The sequence below is a fragment of the Aphis gossypii genome, chromosome 1, assembly GCF_020184175.1.
Source record: "Aphis gossypii isolate Hap1 chromosome 1, ASM2018417v2, whole genome shotgun sequence".
In the NCBI taxonomy this organism is placed as follows: Eukaryota; Metazoa; Arthropoda; class Insecta; order Hemiptera; family Aphididae; genus Aphis; species Aphis gossypii.
In genome coordinates, this window is record NC_065530.1 from 17,213,655 (window position 1) to 17,230,053 (window position 16,399).

Here is a 16,399-nt window from a genome sequence, read left to right on the forward strand (position 1 = left end):
TCTAATACTAAAATGTCATTAACCTATCGTAATATTTAACCGAAGCAAATTTTATCGTAAATACACATATATAGGTATCTAGTAAAATATTGAAAAAAATACGAATTGAATGGTTTGCATATTTTATTTTAAAATATTCTAAATAGTACTACAGAAGATGAATTGTACAAAATATGTTAACATTGTAATACTTTGTTAAATTATTCGTAACTGCATTACCTTATTTAGATAATATTTTAATCGCATAGTTTGAGATTTACATCGAAAGTGTTTTGGAAACACTAAATAAACTATTTAACACGTACCGCTTATGTGTTAATCTTTATTGATTAATATTGATAAATGATTCTTATAACCACCAACGATATCTAACCATTCATTATTCGTTCTTTGACATTGGCTATTCGATGTGGTAAGCACTATAATGACGCCCAACTACTGTGCGGATCGATAAGAGGTTGAAATTGCGTGACCGCATTTTCAAAATAGTGTAGACGGAAAATGGTATACACAATGGTTTGGGTAGCTTTAGTATCCAAGTGTGTTTTACATCACTAGCGGACAATGTGAAAAATAAATCAAAATGCCCCCAGACTGAGAGCGCTATCTTTTTCCACGCTCAAACTGCGTGTACAATAGTAAAAATTATTATTGTTGACCTCGGCCCTCTTTTACCTACCCAGCCATCATAATTATAAATATACAATATACATATATATGTATGTATATCAACTTACCCCAAGTAAAAGTGGACAATAATACCTCACCTTTTACTGCCAGACAGTTTACAAAATGCATGCATTTCAAGAATAATTATTATTCCGCAAGTAGTTGTACAAATATAAGAATTAATTAATACAAGTATCATATAGTTTTTGTTTCCCTAAATGTTTTGTTTAATTAAAATTGTGTTTTTGGTTTAATTCGAAAACAATTTCCGTAATATGTATGTTGTAGATATATAGGTAAGCGTTAATTATTTAATAGCAAATTGTTGTGGCATTAATAAATTTAAATTAAACATAATTTTTTCCCCTTTTTTGTAGATAAATTATACAATATGTACAAATCGTTGTACAATAGGCATAAAAGATAATACATTTATAGTGATTTGTATTAGATTTGTGTGAACAATTATCCAGCGATAGCATTTTCATGTAGATTTGTTTTTATTTCAGTTATAAGGTCATGAAGTCATTTTCACTTGAGTCTCTTGGGGGAAATTTCGGTTAAGCAGATAGATAGTAAATTTGGCCATAGAGATCAATATGATTTGGCAGGTGATTTCTAAATGTAATGTAGTGAAGTTTGGCTATAGAAATATAGAGGTCAGTATGAAGAGTGCGATTTGAAATGTATAGGATTGCATAAGTAATAATTCTTAAGATTTTTGGTTGAAAAACTTATATATTTTGATTTTAAGAGGATTTTAGAATATTTTTTTTTTTTGATTTGTCGTTTGTGTATTCAGCTATTTAAATATTTTGGTGGGTGAGTCGGTCCGCTGAGTGTTGGGGATAACACGGCACCTTGGAGGAATTCGGCTAAGATTGTAGAGATACTGGAAAATACTATTCTAACCCGTTCTAATTCAAATATTTAATTTAACGTTTGACATTTCAGTTTGATATTTGCTGCGTGATAATGTAAAATTATATTATATTAAAATTTTAATAATATCTAAATATGAAACAAATTATAACTATGCATATTACAATAAATTTAATAAAATATCAAATTAAAATGTCAATCAAGTTCTTAATTATTATTACCTTTTTAAATTTAAATTTTAAAATTTTCGAAAATTTTGAATACCACAATATTAGTTTCAAATTAAATAAGTACGTGTATAGATCAATAAATACATTAATACGATAATTGATAGTAGGTAGTAACTGATAATAAGAACAATAATTTTTAAAATATTATATTGTAATAACTTATTTTAAATTTACTCGAAGATTATATTGATCATACATTTATAATGCTTGAAATTTAATTTAATAAATAATATTTTTAAAAGTGTTATTGTACTTATTTATTTTTGTAAGTATTATTTTCAGTCGTCAACTTTTAAATTTAAAAGAAATTAGTTTTAATATAATGTCAAAAAGAATAATTATTACAGCTTTCAAATGAATGGATGTAGAGGTTTTTTTTAAATACTCGGGATATTTTTACTTGACAAATAAAAAGATTTTTTTTGTTCACATAGCATAATTAGCGCAGTGGCATATATCAAGTATTCAAATTAAACTCTAACAAGGATGGTATCTATAGGTGTTGCCAAATTGCGGTCATATTTAAAAACTAAATGAGAAATTATAGCAGTTATCTAAATTATGGAACATTATTGAAATACTTAAAACATCAAATACTCAAATGTCTTTTACAATTATTTGACTGTACTACAAGTATTAATGCGTTTATAATTTCATAAAAATAATCAAGTTATAAGCAATAATAATTCAATGTACTCTTCAGTAGGAATTTGCGCAAACGATTTTCAAAACCAGCTGTTTTTAGCAATACTTATTTAATATAGTGCATGAATTTGTATTATTTTACTGAAACATTGTCTAGTGCATAATATATTGCAATAAATATCGTTATAACAGTTTTATTTTTATTGCTCGTTTACACTGTTTTCCTTATTTGCATTTATCGCCGAAGGTAGCAAAAGCTCTTTTCCTCGTCGACCGTAGTCGTACTACACACCGTCAATAGCCGTCATCCGGAACGGTTAAAATGCAGTATATACTTGGTGTAGGACGTAGGTGGTGTATGGTATGTTCGTGGAAAGTGTGGAAATAAGCGCTAAGGGCGAGATTGAACAAGATAGTGTGTGTGTGTGTGTGCGTATGTGTGAAAGAAAGAGAGACAAAGATAAAAAACACATGTGAGTATGTGAGTGCGGAGATACAGATAGAGAAACGGAGAAATTACATTAGCATCGTAGTGTATAATATACATATTTGTTTATGAACAGTATTATATAGGTATACGTGTAACACGCAGTAACCGGCGACGGTGGAGTAATATAAAATGTTGCTCAGCTGGTCTTATACTTTTGCAGTTTTGTTATGCGGAATACGCGTACATGACTGTATGTGCAATATAATATAATGGTACGGCGAAATGTCTTGCGATGAACTGCTAGTGTCCGTCAACCGCATAAATTATACCAAAGTGTGTACGAATGAAATATTTCATTTCACTGAGACAGTGGGTAGGTTAGGTATATGTTAGGTATATATGCGAGTTGAGGACATACGCGCCTATATATTATACGATGCGCGTTTCCTAGAATTTCATCGGTCACGTTCTTTTTGCAGTTGAAATATCACTTGTTAGAAATAGTGTTGGAACATAAGTTTTTTTTTCATCAGCATGGTACATTAATATAATTATATTACTTAAAAAATCAACGCGTACAGTTTATTGATTATCGAACTAAAATAAAAATATGTCGACAAGTAATAATGATTTGAGTTTTATTATTTTCGTTGTTTAATAATATACTTAATACGAATTATAGTTACAACATTGTAGCTTGATCACACAAATTGTATGATTCTTAAAATACTACAGCTTTGAATTGTCAGTCAAACTATTTACGCCACTATTTTACTTACTCTAATAATTGCAGACATGTTAATATGAAAGTGTCAGAACTTGACTTGATAAACTAATAAGTAAACCTACTTGAAAACTTAATAGACTATAACCTACACTAACTAAAATACTATCATATAAATAATACTTACCTATACAGTTCATTTTAATTTGATTAACAATTTATTGAATGGTTTAAATCGACTTCATTAGTTCGGTAACTTAAATACAGAATCTTTAATTAAAAAACTAGCAAATGAATTTTCATCATAATTTATTGTAAACATTATTGTTAATTTTGTTTTTTTTTTTTATATAGCTAGGTTGTTATTTTTAATTTAGAATATTCAATAGTACGTTGTAATTGTATGATGTTTGTATGCAAATCTTTTGGTTTGATAACACTTCCAAAGCACGTTTAAAAATATGCATTTAAATAAATTGAATAAAATATTCATTTATTAATTAAATTTAGTACGTTATATATTTTAACAAAACCTTTAAAATTTAGTTGTTTGAATAACGTAGTTGGATAAATATCAGTAGGTACATCTGACTAGCAATGTCATTAATACAGAAAATGAATAGAATAATATTAATAGATAAATTTAGTGTTTTTATTTGAATGGCTAGTTTTATAAATATTTAAATGCTGTCAATTAGATTTTAAACCTAAAATGCCAAATAAGTTTTACATTTTATCATATCAAATTGAAGATTATTTTAAATGCAAACTGCGCGAGTAAAATTAAAAATTGGTCTTAATAGTATTAGAATTGTCCTAGTATAAATGTATGCTTATATATAAACCCTTAAATTAGTATTCTTTATGCTCACAGTGTTAAATAATGACAACCAATACTAGTGGAAAAAGATCAAAATCTCAAGGAGCTACGCCACTTATATTATCCCCAGCTGATATCGAAATTGAAGGTAAACAATGGAAATTATTCAGTTAGTGTAAAATAAAAAACCAGTAGTATTTGTTTTGGAATTAATTTAAAACTATATACAATATGTATAATATATATAATATATATATTGACAAATTGTATATTTTATGTGTCTTTGTAATAACATGTTGATGTGAATTAGAGTGTAAGTAAAATTCACAAATACTTAGCCATAATTTAATACGTGTGTTGCATATTACGATTTGTGATTATAGTAGTAATATAATACTGTGGGACAATTATTGTACTATTCAAATCTCTGAAATAGGAATAATTTCATTAATTATATATATTATATTTATAATTTTAAGAAAAAATTATGTTACCTATTATGAAAATATTTTTGATTTTTGTTATTCGTGATTAAATAATATAGTTTTTTTCTGATATCAAATTCGTCAAAAGATATTGTATATATTAAATAAGAAATATGCTAACAAATTTAAATTAATTAAAAATTCTTTGTCAATAATTTAATTACCAATTCAATAACGTTTCAATAAAACAAAAATAAATTTTAAAAAAATACGTAATTAATTTTCACAGTGTTATAATGAGGTTAATGGCGTTAATCTGGTAATTAATGATGTATTCAAATTTTTCTATTTAAATAAATAAATTATAAGAACATAACAAGCATTTTACATCTTGTAAATAATTATAAACACAACTTAGCCGATCTATTTGCATTAATAAATTTGTGTAGTAAATTACACATATCAATCAAATATATTTGCTGTAGAGAACTTCAGATATTTGGTTTAATCAAACATATAAAGAGAGAAAAACGAGGTATCTTTCATTTGCTAGTAATATTTCCAAAATTGAAAACCCTAAGTATGAGTTCTAATGTTCTAAATTATCTTAGGACTTCAATGTTCTTTACGTTAATGCGCTTGGTTTTAAATCTCATCTCATATCGTGAACTATAACCGTAACTATTCAATCCAACCATTTTGCCAACGAAGACCCCTCTAACTTTATTTTAATATTTTTGTTTTTCAGATTAAACACTTTTATAGGTAAAAATGTCAATTGATGAGTGTATTCTTGTAAATCTCGCATCGTTTTTGACTGTTTTATACAAAAATAAACAAATAACTGTAAAAAAATATGATTAGATTTGAATATATTTTCCAAACAGCAAAGTTGTACAATCAGTTTAAACGATAAATCAATATAATATTATAGTATTATACATACATATAGTATAATTAATGTATATTTTGTAACAACGAATAAATGTTTTTACCCGTACCAAATCAAACAATGAAATAATAATAACTACAATTTAATATTGTATTATTTTCTATTTTATTATTATTATTAAATCATACAAAACAATTTTAATTTGATGTTGTACCACTTATTACATTATTATTTTAGTACACAAATATTTCTTATATTAATATAATCGTATTATTAAAATGCGATATTTACCAATCTTGTACTACAAATCGCATGAGATACTTCGAATGGATTCCTATATATTACTGTGATGTCGCTATATACACTACATTATAATATATAATATAATATGTATTCAATATCCATAATATATGCATTATGTATACAGGTATTGTACCACTTAGACAATTATTCCCAAAAATTGGACTGCCAATTTCAGGAAGTCTGGTCGTATTTATTTTGATAACAATATATATTTATTCAGTGCCAATGAATCCCTGTCTAATGAACACACCGCACTAGGTTAGGTTTGGTTGTCTGTATAGTTGTTGTAGCCCTCACAAATTATCTTTAGTAGCTTCTCGTGGGTTGTTAAGTAATAGATGTCGAACGAATGACGTAGTAACGAAACAGTATAGATATACATGTGCTCAATTTAATGAGTAATGAATATACAAAGGGTTCACTTCACTTGACATGTATATGTGCTTTGTTCGATTTTATCCCTCCTGCAGTGGCGCAACCACCGCCGCGGTTGCACCGTGGAACAATCAATTTCCCCGACCGCACGACACGGCCGTATATCAAAAACAGACCAAAATACGGCTGAAAAACACTCATTGAAAGTTCGGTTATATGTTTTTAATAACAAAGCCAAGCGCAACATAATAAATTGTAGTATAGTAAAAACAGCTGTTCAGAATAAAAAAAAAAAAAATATCATACATGTAATATTATAGTTGTATTATAATTAGTTGGATGTGAATCGATAATTTCGTGCAGTATAATATGTTATAGACTACCTTATAGTACCACATTAATCTCCATTTTCAATAAACGATTAGAAATAATAGTAGTAGATTTGAAATGCCATTTAAACTTGACTACACTAGTATGATAGATTATTTATGATAAACCATATACTATATGTATGTATCACCATCACATATATGTTTAATGTTTATAATTAAGGACCTACATATATTCCATTAATTCAGATGACATATTATTACTATCTGCAGTCAATTATCAGGTATTTGTTTTTTTTATTTATCTTAAGTAATAATAATATTAATCTGCACGGTCTATTATTCAAAATATATTATGATATTTGAAGAATCATCATATAAACTTACATTAATTTATGTTATTATTTATTTACAATAATTATGTCATAAATTATAATTATATTATTACAAGATTTTGAAAAAAATCCATTATTTCCATAATTTATTTAAATGGCTATAGATTTAAAAAATGTGTACCATAATACAATCGAATTGATTAACTGGCAACACATTTAGTGAATTGCATGTACAATGTAATTGTTCATATCAAACAATATATTAAATTGTATACTTTGAATTCATTTGTGTTACTAAAATAGTACGTCAAACATTAATTTTTAAATTATTTTAATTTCCGCAGTTTTCATAATACAAAAATCAAATGTTTTTAGTATAATATCTCTAAATACTAGTTATATTGCAATATAAATTGTATATTTATTTTTAAGCACAATATTTCTGCATCGTACATTTAATTAACCTAACTCAATTTTAAATGATATATTAATGTTAAACAAAATATTCTGCATATGCATATTATTTACGTACCTAATATTAGTTAACGACTAAGATTATTATTATTATTATTATTCATTATTCAATTATATACTATTGAACTCAAATTTATTCAATCATTCTATAAATACTGCAATGAACAACACCAATATTTGTACCTTGTTTAGTTGTCTGTCTTTTTAAGTTTTCTACAAATATTTTATTTGAATTCTACACTAATTGTATTTATTTATTTTTGTTATCTTTTCTATAAAACCTTCAATATATATATATATTTATTTAATAAAATACTTATATTATATAATATTTTCCTTGAAATTCTATGGTGTTTAATAATGAAACTTGAACTTATAGTAGTCAAGAATAAAAATAGTATAATATAATACAATATTAGGTAATGAGTTATGATGGCCACTTCTTATGTATATAATCATATAAACAATTAAAATGTTTTCTGCATTAAAACTTAATAATTAAAAAAAAACCTGTTTACTATAAGCACGTAAAATAATGATAAACTTGCCATTTTTTTCTAACACGTTAGGTTAGAAATAAAATTAGGTTATAATTATTGTGTACGTTAAATACGTAAATAATATATATATATATACATATTTTTTTAAAGATCGTAAATATTTAATAAAATATAATTATGTTAGGATAATTATTTAAGCCATTATATAGAACCAGGATCAATAATTATATCTAGTTGTTAGATGTCTTACAACAATTTAAGTAATTTGGATTTTATTCACTGCAGGATAAATCATAATACTTAATTAATATAATAATATAATAAATTATTTGGGATGGATTACGGTGCATAATGTGTTTACTTAAAATATAGAACCTATGTGATATTATTATTAATGAAGATGTCGAATTATTTATGTGGGCGTAGAAATCTTAGCTGGAACCCATTTGAGGTTAATTTTAGCAATATTGCAGTAACTTGGTATGAATGTTTACCTAGTATAAATCGATGTTAGTTAATAGTTTTTGAATGAAGCGTATAAACGAAAAATAATATAATTATTTTGAAGATTCGTAATAATAGACAAGCAATACAAGCACCTCAATAGATATTGATATAAGTTATTGTTTATAAAATATATATATAAAAAAAAAATAAATCTTAATAGACGGTTAAATAGTGATTAAGTTTTCATAATATCTGGTTGAATATTTTTTAATAGGTGCATTCTATAATTTCTGTTTTCAATATATTATTTTTATTTTACTCACATTTTTTAAAATTACAATATGAATACCTACTAATGTAGAATTAGTCATGTATATTTAGAGTCAGGAGAAAAATATAGTGGTTTGAATTCTCAATATTTTATAAAAAGTGTTGAATTATATATAGTATACATACGCTTACAATATATATATATATATATATTATAATGAATACTCACATTTTTTAAAAAGTTTCATGAGTGATATTAATGTATTTGCAAGTGACACAGAAAAATATATAATTTTTTTCGTCACTAAAATAACTCATAAAAATGCTTCACTTGTTTTACTGATTTTCTCATTGAGTGCAGCTGTGTTTTAAATCTTCTACATTGCTCTATATTGTCCTCATATAATATAAAAGGTGTATGAATTAAGGTTTTTCTATTATCATTTTAGGTTAGAGTATACAGGATATTACAACCTATTAAATCATATTGTGATATGGATTTTTTAAATCCATTTTGTTGTAGAACTTATCACATATATTATCGTATAAATCATATAACGTTCTCAATCGTTCGATAGCCCTTTGAATAATAGTGAGAAAAATATTTGGAATAATTACAAAAATAATAAAAGTATACAGTAATTAACGTTATTTTTTATTGCCTCATGTAGGTTACCTTTTTTTTTAATCTACTTCTATAACTTATATGTATTTTTTAAATCTATAGAGTCATATACATATTATATGTATTAATAAATAGTCGTTTTGTTCGTAAATGTATGTTATATAATTATATTCAACTTAATACTTTATAAATGTGTAGCAAGTTTTGTATACATTATTCAATTAATTTGAAAAAAAAAATATATTAAAAATTTTCAATATCAACATACAATTGTCTTAAGAGCTACATCTATGTCAATTGTACTGTAAATATACTCGTATATTCTGTGTTATCTGGGAATCGTGTCCAAATCAACCGTTGGAAGGAAGGGTACACATGAGCCAATCGATAAACACCGGGTGCACAGGTGTGTCTTACTCGCTGCAGGGCACAAATACGATATAACATTTGAACAAAATCGAATAAACGTAGAAAAATAACATAACTAACCACACGTTACCACGCTTAACGTATTATGCTTATAATTATCACTCATCTTAAAGTTAATGAATATTGGACTTGAATACTGTGGTTTAAAATTAACGTAATTTACACATACAGTACGTATATTTAAAAAAATAATACTTACATTATACTCTCATAAAAACATTGGTTGTAACACTTGAACTTTTACTTCAAGTGATTTTTCAATCATATATTCACTCAAATATGTTCTTCTTTTCTTTAACTAAGAATAATGTATTAAATTTCTGTTTTTTTTTTTTTTAATTTTTATATATACATTTTATGTTTATCTAAGGATTATGATATTTAATATTCTGAAACATTTATAATAATTAAGGAGTGGTCTTAAAAATGTATTTTAAATTTTAAGCGGAACGATGAAATTTATAATAACATGCTTGGTAAATAACTCGTTAGGTTAGATAATGTATACCGTTAATCAACTAAATAAGTATATGTATCTCAAATAATTTAATATAAAATATATTATTATATTGCACCAGTAGTGAATCAAAATTATAAATAGACTAGGTAATGTATTTAGATCGTATCGTATTTTTAAATTTTTTTGTTTTATTCTATATATATATTTCCATTATCCGCTTTTAATGCTACCTAAGTATTTTCAAAGAACGAAAAAAAAATAATTGTTAATTGATTTATCCGTCAAAATTGTAATATTGTTTGTTTTTTTTTTTTTTGAATTTTAAAATTGTTCATTATATATTTTTAAAACCTGTATTATGGTTTGTAAGTGTTACCTCTTTCGTTACTTATGCGTCATAGTTGATTATTATTATTTTTTATTTGACTTTGCACTATAATATTAATTTTTCAAGGTGATTTTTTTATGACTTCTTAACTTTCTGACGAATTTGCCCTTCTTAGTGCAGTGAAGTAATACATTTTAAGAAGTTACATAAGTAGTACGTGAATAGCGTCTTAATGTTTTCTTTAGAGACTTACTTGGCAAAAAAAAATCTATTAAGTTTATTAATAAGACACTCAAACAGCCATCTAGAATAAACTTTTTGGTAAGTTCTAAATTAGTGTGAATACCTTTTATCTTTGAAAGATTTTTTTCTTATTAGATCACGAGTACAAAAATACCGATGACGCTGTAAAAAATTACTTATACTTAATATTTTCAATTATAATGAATCAAAATAAAAGTCGCACGATAATATTATAATATTTTAATGTATTGTTAAATATACTATAAGGTGCTAATATATATGTCGTGCATCGAGTTCAACATTTTAATACAATTTAAATGGTTTTTAAAGTATTAATTAAAACAAATAAATCTATACTTCAAATATAATAAAATGTATTATTAAAATACATTTTCAAGAAAAATTTATCTTATCTTATAATCGGAATAAATTTATATATTTGTGGATTATACAATAGTTTTTTTGCTATATTTTTTGAAAAAAAATAATGATCAACAACTTTTATAAATAGGAATTTTATAAGATAAAAAATTGACCTGGATGGAATTTTTAATAATTATTTATTTTAATTTTTAAAATTTGTGGTTAAGGTAATACTACTAAAAATCTTAAATGTTTTTTTTAAACAATTTAACTAGTGATATTTATTATTTTTTTTATTAATAACTTCATCAAATACCATATACATATAATACTAATTTTAGTATATATTATATAATACACTATCGATTAAATTAATGATAAAAAATAAGCAAATGTTCTAGTTATAAAAAGCGTTAACATTAATGATAATAATAGTAAAAAAAAAAAAAAACGTTGAAATATATAAACAGAAATGAGAAAATGTTATTTGACGATTTTTTACTTATATTTATACAATTTATTGTATCTAGGTATAATACTAGTGTTTATACTTAGATAATTTTGGTAAATAATGGGAATTAATTAAAATTAGTGTTATTAAATCATCAGTACCTATACTTTTATCTACATACATCATTAAATTAATAAAATATATACACAAACATAAATAAAAAGGACTATATTATTTATTGAAATAACAAAACCCAAAATGTCTTGTCTTCGAGTAAGACATGAATATTTGGTATCTATTAGTTTTCGTTTATTCTTTTATCAAGTTTTATTTTTGTAAGTTGGCTAGAAAGTCTATTTTATTATATAATTAATTAAAAGTCGTTATAAAAGTACCTACATATTTATAAATAAGGTGATTCATTGCACAGTTTAAAATATATTTAAGAGCCATATTTTCAAGTACTTAGATTTTTATATTTTAGGAGTGTCCCGCGGCGATATAAACATCTTTATTTTTCAATTTTATTGTACTTCCATGGTTTTAAGAATATGATTTTTTTTTTTTTTTTTTTTTAAGAAGAAAATAATACAATATAACATTTTATAGAAATCAAAGTTACAGTTATTAATATTTTTTTAACTAAAAACATTATAAATTATCATTAACTTTAGTAAATAAAGTACAATGTCCAAGGACAAGGTGGCTGAAATGATTTTGCCTTACTGTACAGTAGATCCGGAGTTGGTCACTATAATGGGTGTGTTAAATTTGAATTCGATGACATATCTTTGTAAAATTATACAGAAAGAATGATTCTGAACGAAGATGGTTAGTCATCCTATACCACTAAGTACTTATATTTGTTGATATTTTTATTAAAGTAATTTATTATATTAATAATATTTATTTATTATAATAATATATATTTATATCATAATTTAATATCAATAATAAATTTTGAGCCAATGCTTAAATATCTAAAAACAAATCTACATACTTATTTTAATAATGTAATTACTATTATAGTAAAACTCGTAGTATATGTAAAAGTTTTAAGTCTTCGTGAATAGTTTTAATGAATTATAACAATTAATAGAATTATATATCTTTTTAATATCAAATTTTCCTTTTAAGACTAATAATAGGTTTAGTGCTGTATTAAATATTGAAATTTGTAATGCCAGTTATTTTCAATGATTTTTATTTTAACTGTGACTATCTTTTTAAAAAACTATTATGTACGACAATTCTAGAAGAAAAAAATCAACATTTGAAAATAATAAAATTGTATACCTATATAGTAAAAAAAAAATGTTATGCATTATTATTTCATATTTTATTTCAAGGTCATTGTTGTAATATAATAATATCAAAACGTCAATACTATACATTTTGAAGAATTCCGTTAGGTATGTCATAAGTAAGCATATAAGAGTTATTTTAAATTTTCTGATTTTTAAAATTTTTTTTTTAATATTACAAAAATGTTTTTTTTCTTTCTGATTTCCCATTTTTAAACATAAATTATAATAAAGCATTACTTACTTTAAAAATATTAATATAACAATGGACATTTCATAAGTATGCGTTGAACAGTTTAAACTAAAATAGGGATATAGACTTCCAATAGCCGTAAGAAATAATGCATAACTGACACAACGATTGTTTCAAAATTTCTGGTGGTTCAATACCGATTTGATGTTTTTAGTGGCCACTATATGGAGAACTCTGAAATAAAATCTCACAAAACAATAATATAATGGATTTGTGGCGCGTTAGTCGATGCTCGTATATAATATTATTATATATTACATTTTCTAACGGTTCACCTCTGCAACGGGCAAGCATCTTAATAATAATTTTATACCCAAGTATATGAAGCGGCGCCACAGATGCTGCGCCGGTCGTCATCTTGTCGGTTGAACTGTTCCGTCCTTTTCGGCAAAAACGTATTACGCCGTAAACGACACGGAAATATTTATGTATATATTATGGAATAGCTATTATGGGATACGCCATTAACGTTAGCTCGGGGGACGAATTTTTTTTTCAAAGTCATAGTTTATTTATTTATAAGTACCTAACCTTGTGACTTTTCACTACAATTCGGTTGGACGCCACGTCCGACGCACGCGCGAGCGCGCGCTCCGTACCTGTTGTGTATGCATATTTAATTTACCTTATTCAAAGATTCCGAGTGGAGCGACGAATCTATTGATTTTGCAACATAGTTGCGTTTATTTATTTATTTATTTTATGTGTCAGTTTATACAATATATATGTTTATTATACATGTATATTTATTAATGTATTAAGAGTGTGTTTGGCGTAGCACCAGCCAAACAATGTTTGTTCTATTTACTCGTAAGCTCAACTACCACGTGTGTTTAATATTTCGTATAAATGTAACATTTTAATCAAATGAAATTGATACAATAAAAAACTATTTTATATTTTGCTATAATATTGTAATTGCCAAAAGTGAAATTTCATTAGTCTGTCTCGTAATTATATCAGATATATTCAAAAAACATGGATGTATTGGTTAATATGTATATGTTACAATATTAGAAAATATTCATCACTCACTTTAAAATTAAAATATAGTAAAATTCCGACACTATAATATGAACAATTGAACAATAACTGAATTATTTACGTTTAAATATCATATAATAGATCATAATAGTAGTACAACTAAGTAGATTTTATTGAACTTAAATACACTAGGTCGAGAATATTTATTTTCAAGATAATGAATACGGTTGTAACATTTTTTTTAAAATATCGACTTTAAAAGTGAAAAAAAAAATGAAACCACAACAGAAAAAATAACGCATTACATAGTCAATCGAAACAAAGCACATAAAACACATAGGTTTATTATTAATTGTATATATCTATGAGATATACGATTTTGGTAATACCTAGTGCATTTTATTTTAAGACAATGTTTATTTATTTATTTTTGTATTTTAATTGATATAGATTAACCGAGTTAAAAACATGTACAGCGTAATGTATAACCGTTCTAGGTAGTTATTTTGAATAAATACGAAAATATATTGAAATAGTATAACTTATCATAAATTACACTGACCTTTTAAAAAATATTATATTTTTGAAATACATTTGTTTTTATTTTGAAGTTAATTTATGAAACATATTATAAATATTCTAAACTCATTTTTTTAAATTTACCTATATTGAAATTGTAAAAGATTCATAATATGCAAATGGTACCTACCAATAATTGAGTATCGTTCACATATTATATAGGTAATAGTCATGTAATATGTAAACAGTAATTCAGACGTCCTTTCTGAAAATTCGAATACCAGCTGCATCGAAGCGTACCTATTCCCTTAAATGACAATAATAATATTGTTACCCGGCGGTAAATCATTGCATTTAAATAATAGTGAGCGTGTTTTATATAATATATATTTAAACCCATATAAATTATAATTGGACAATTCTCGTTTAGAATACACATCTCTTCCTCCCTCTTTAAATACCCACACCTATATTATTCAAAACACTTTCCATACAATGCATAATATATGTGTGTAGGTATATTATATCATTACGTTATAAGTAATTAGTATTTGTTTTGGTTCCCTATTGCAACTTATAACATTTTAGCAGCTGTGACTGTGTAAATTGTAATCGTATAACGTAGTAGTTTCTATGATTTTCAATTGCTTTGTAAACGGAATAATCAGTACCTGTGTAAAGTTCAAAAACCTTTATAAAGGATATTTTAAAAGTAAATTAAGACGGATAGTTTCCATACAATTTTATTAAGAATTAACAATACCGTATGTAATGTGAATTGGTAACTTCATTTATTAACCTACAAAATAAAGAAATCATTAAAATTAAAATGTTTGTGATTCAAAGTTTAAGATGCTGTAGAATGTATTCATATTATGATGAAATAATATTATACTTTTAATAATTTTTATATTTTTTATAAAACTCATAAGTCATAACTTTACTATTTCGTGGTTCCAGTTTTGAAATAACATGTTTATCAAATTTTAACTACCTACACAATGTTTTTTTTTTTTTTTTAATTTTTAGCCTTTCATAAAAAAACATAAAAATGTTAATGAACTGAACTTCACTCAATATCTGTTTTAAAATATGGCAATTACAGTTGTGATTATCAAATTTAAAAATAATGGCTAGCGTAAAATTGCTTAAAGTCTGAATAGTTTAAAAAAAAAATGTTTTGATTCTTTTTGGTAAAACATTAAATGATAACTATAGCGTGACTGATGGAAACCTGATGTTTTGATATAAATAGTAGATATACTATTTGGTTATTTTTTACTAAAAATTGAAATTTAATACTCAAAGTTGTTTGTAATTACATAGCATTTGAAACATTTGCCAATTTCGAAAGATTATGTCGAGTAGGTGATCTCTGTCCATCTTCCTGAATGCTGTAAAAACCCGAAAAAAGTTAAATTTCCGTGGGTCACTGTATATTATTATAGTATAGTAACTGACAAATTATAAGACTGAAATAAACGTTTATGATATCATAAAAATATTATTTACGATCGTATTTAATCCGCTCTTTCCATTATCTACTAAAATTAAATCATATAATTTTTAATAGTGAAATGATAGTATAATAAACAAAAACTTATTAAGCTGATTTTAATTTGTATGTATAGTGAATAGTATAATTAATATACAGATATTCAATATTAATATATTATAGATTCTATATTAG

General features: G+C 24.8%; 2 protein-coding genes across 3 annotated transcripts in view; both read left to right on the forward strand.

Annotated features, from left to right (window-relative positions):
- LOC114126798 (solute carrier family 12 member 6) overlaps nt 1-16,399 on the forward strand; it is a 257,451-nt gene that overhangs the window by 80,584 nt on the left and 160,468 nt on the right. The window contains exon 2 of one of the 2 annotated variants that reach the window (XM_050201572.1): nt 4,455-4,548. The exons of the other annotated variant lie outside the window; for it this stretch is intronic. Coding sequence (XP_050057529.1) covers nt 4,464-4,548 — 85 coding nt within the window. The 5' untranslated portion in view covers nt 4,455-4,463. The remainder of the gene's footprint in view (nt 1-4,454; nt 4,549-16,399) is intronic. 2 annotated transcript variants of the gene reach the window in all.
- LOC114126795 (uncharacterized) overlaps nt 9,564-16,399 on the forward strand; it is a 198,401-nt gene continuing 191,565 nt past the window's right edge. The window contains exon 1 of the mRNA XM_050201605.1: nt 9,564-9,567. The gene's annotated coding sequence lies outside the window, so the exon portion shown is untranslated. The remainder of the gene's footprint in view (nt 9,568-16,399) is intronic.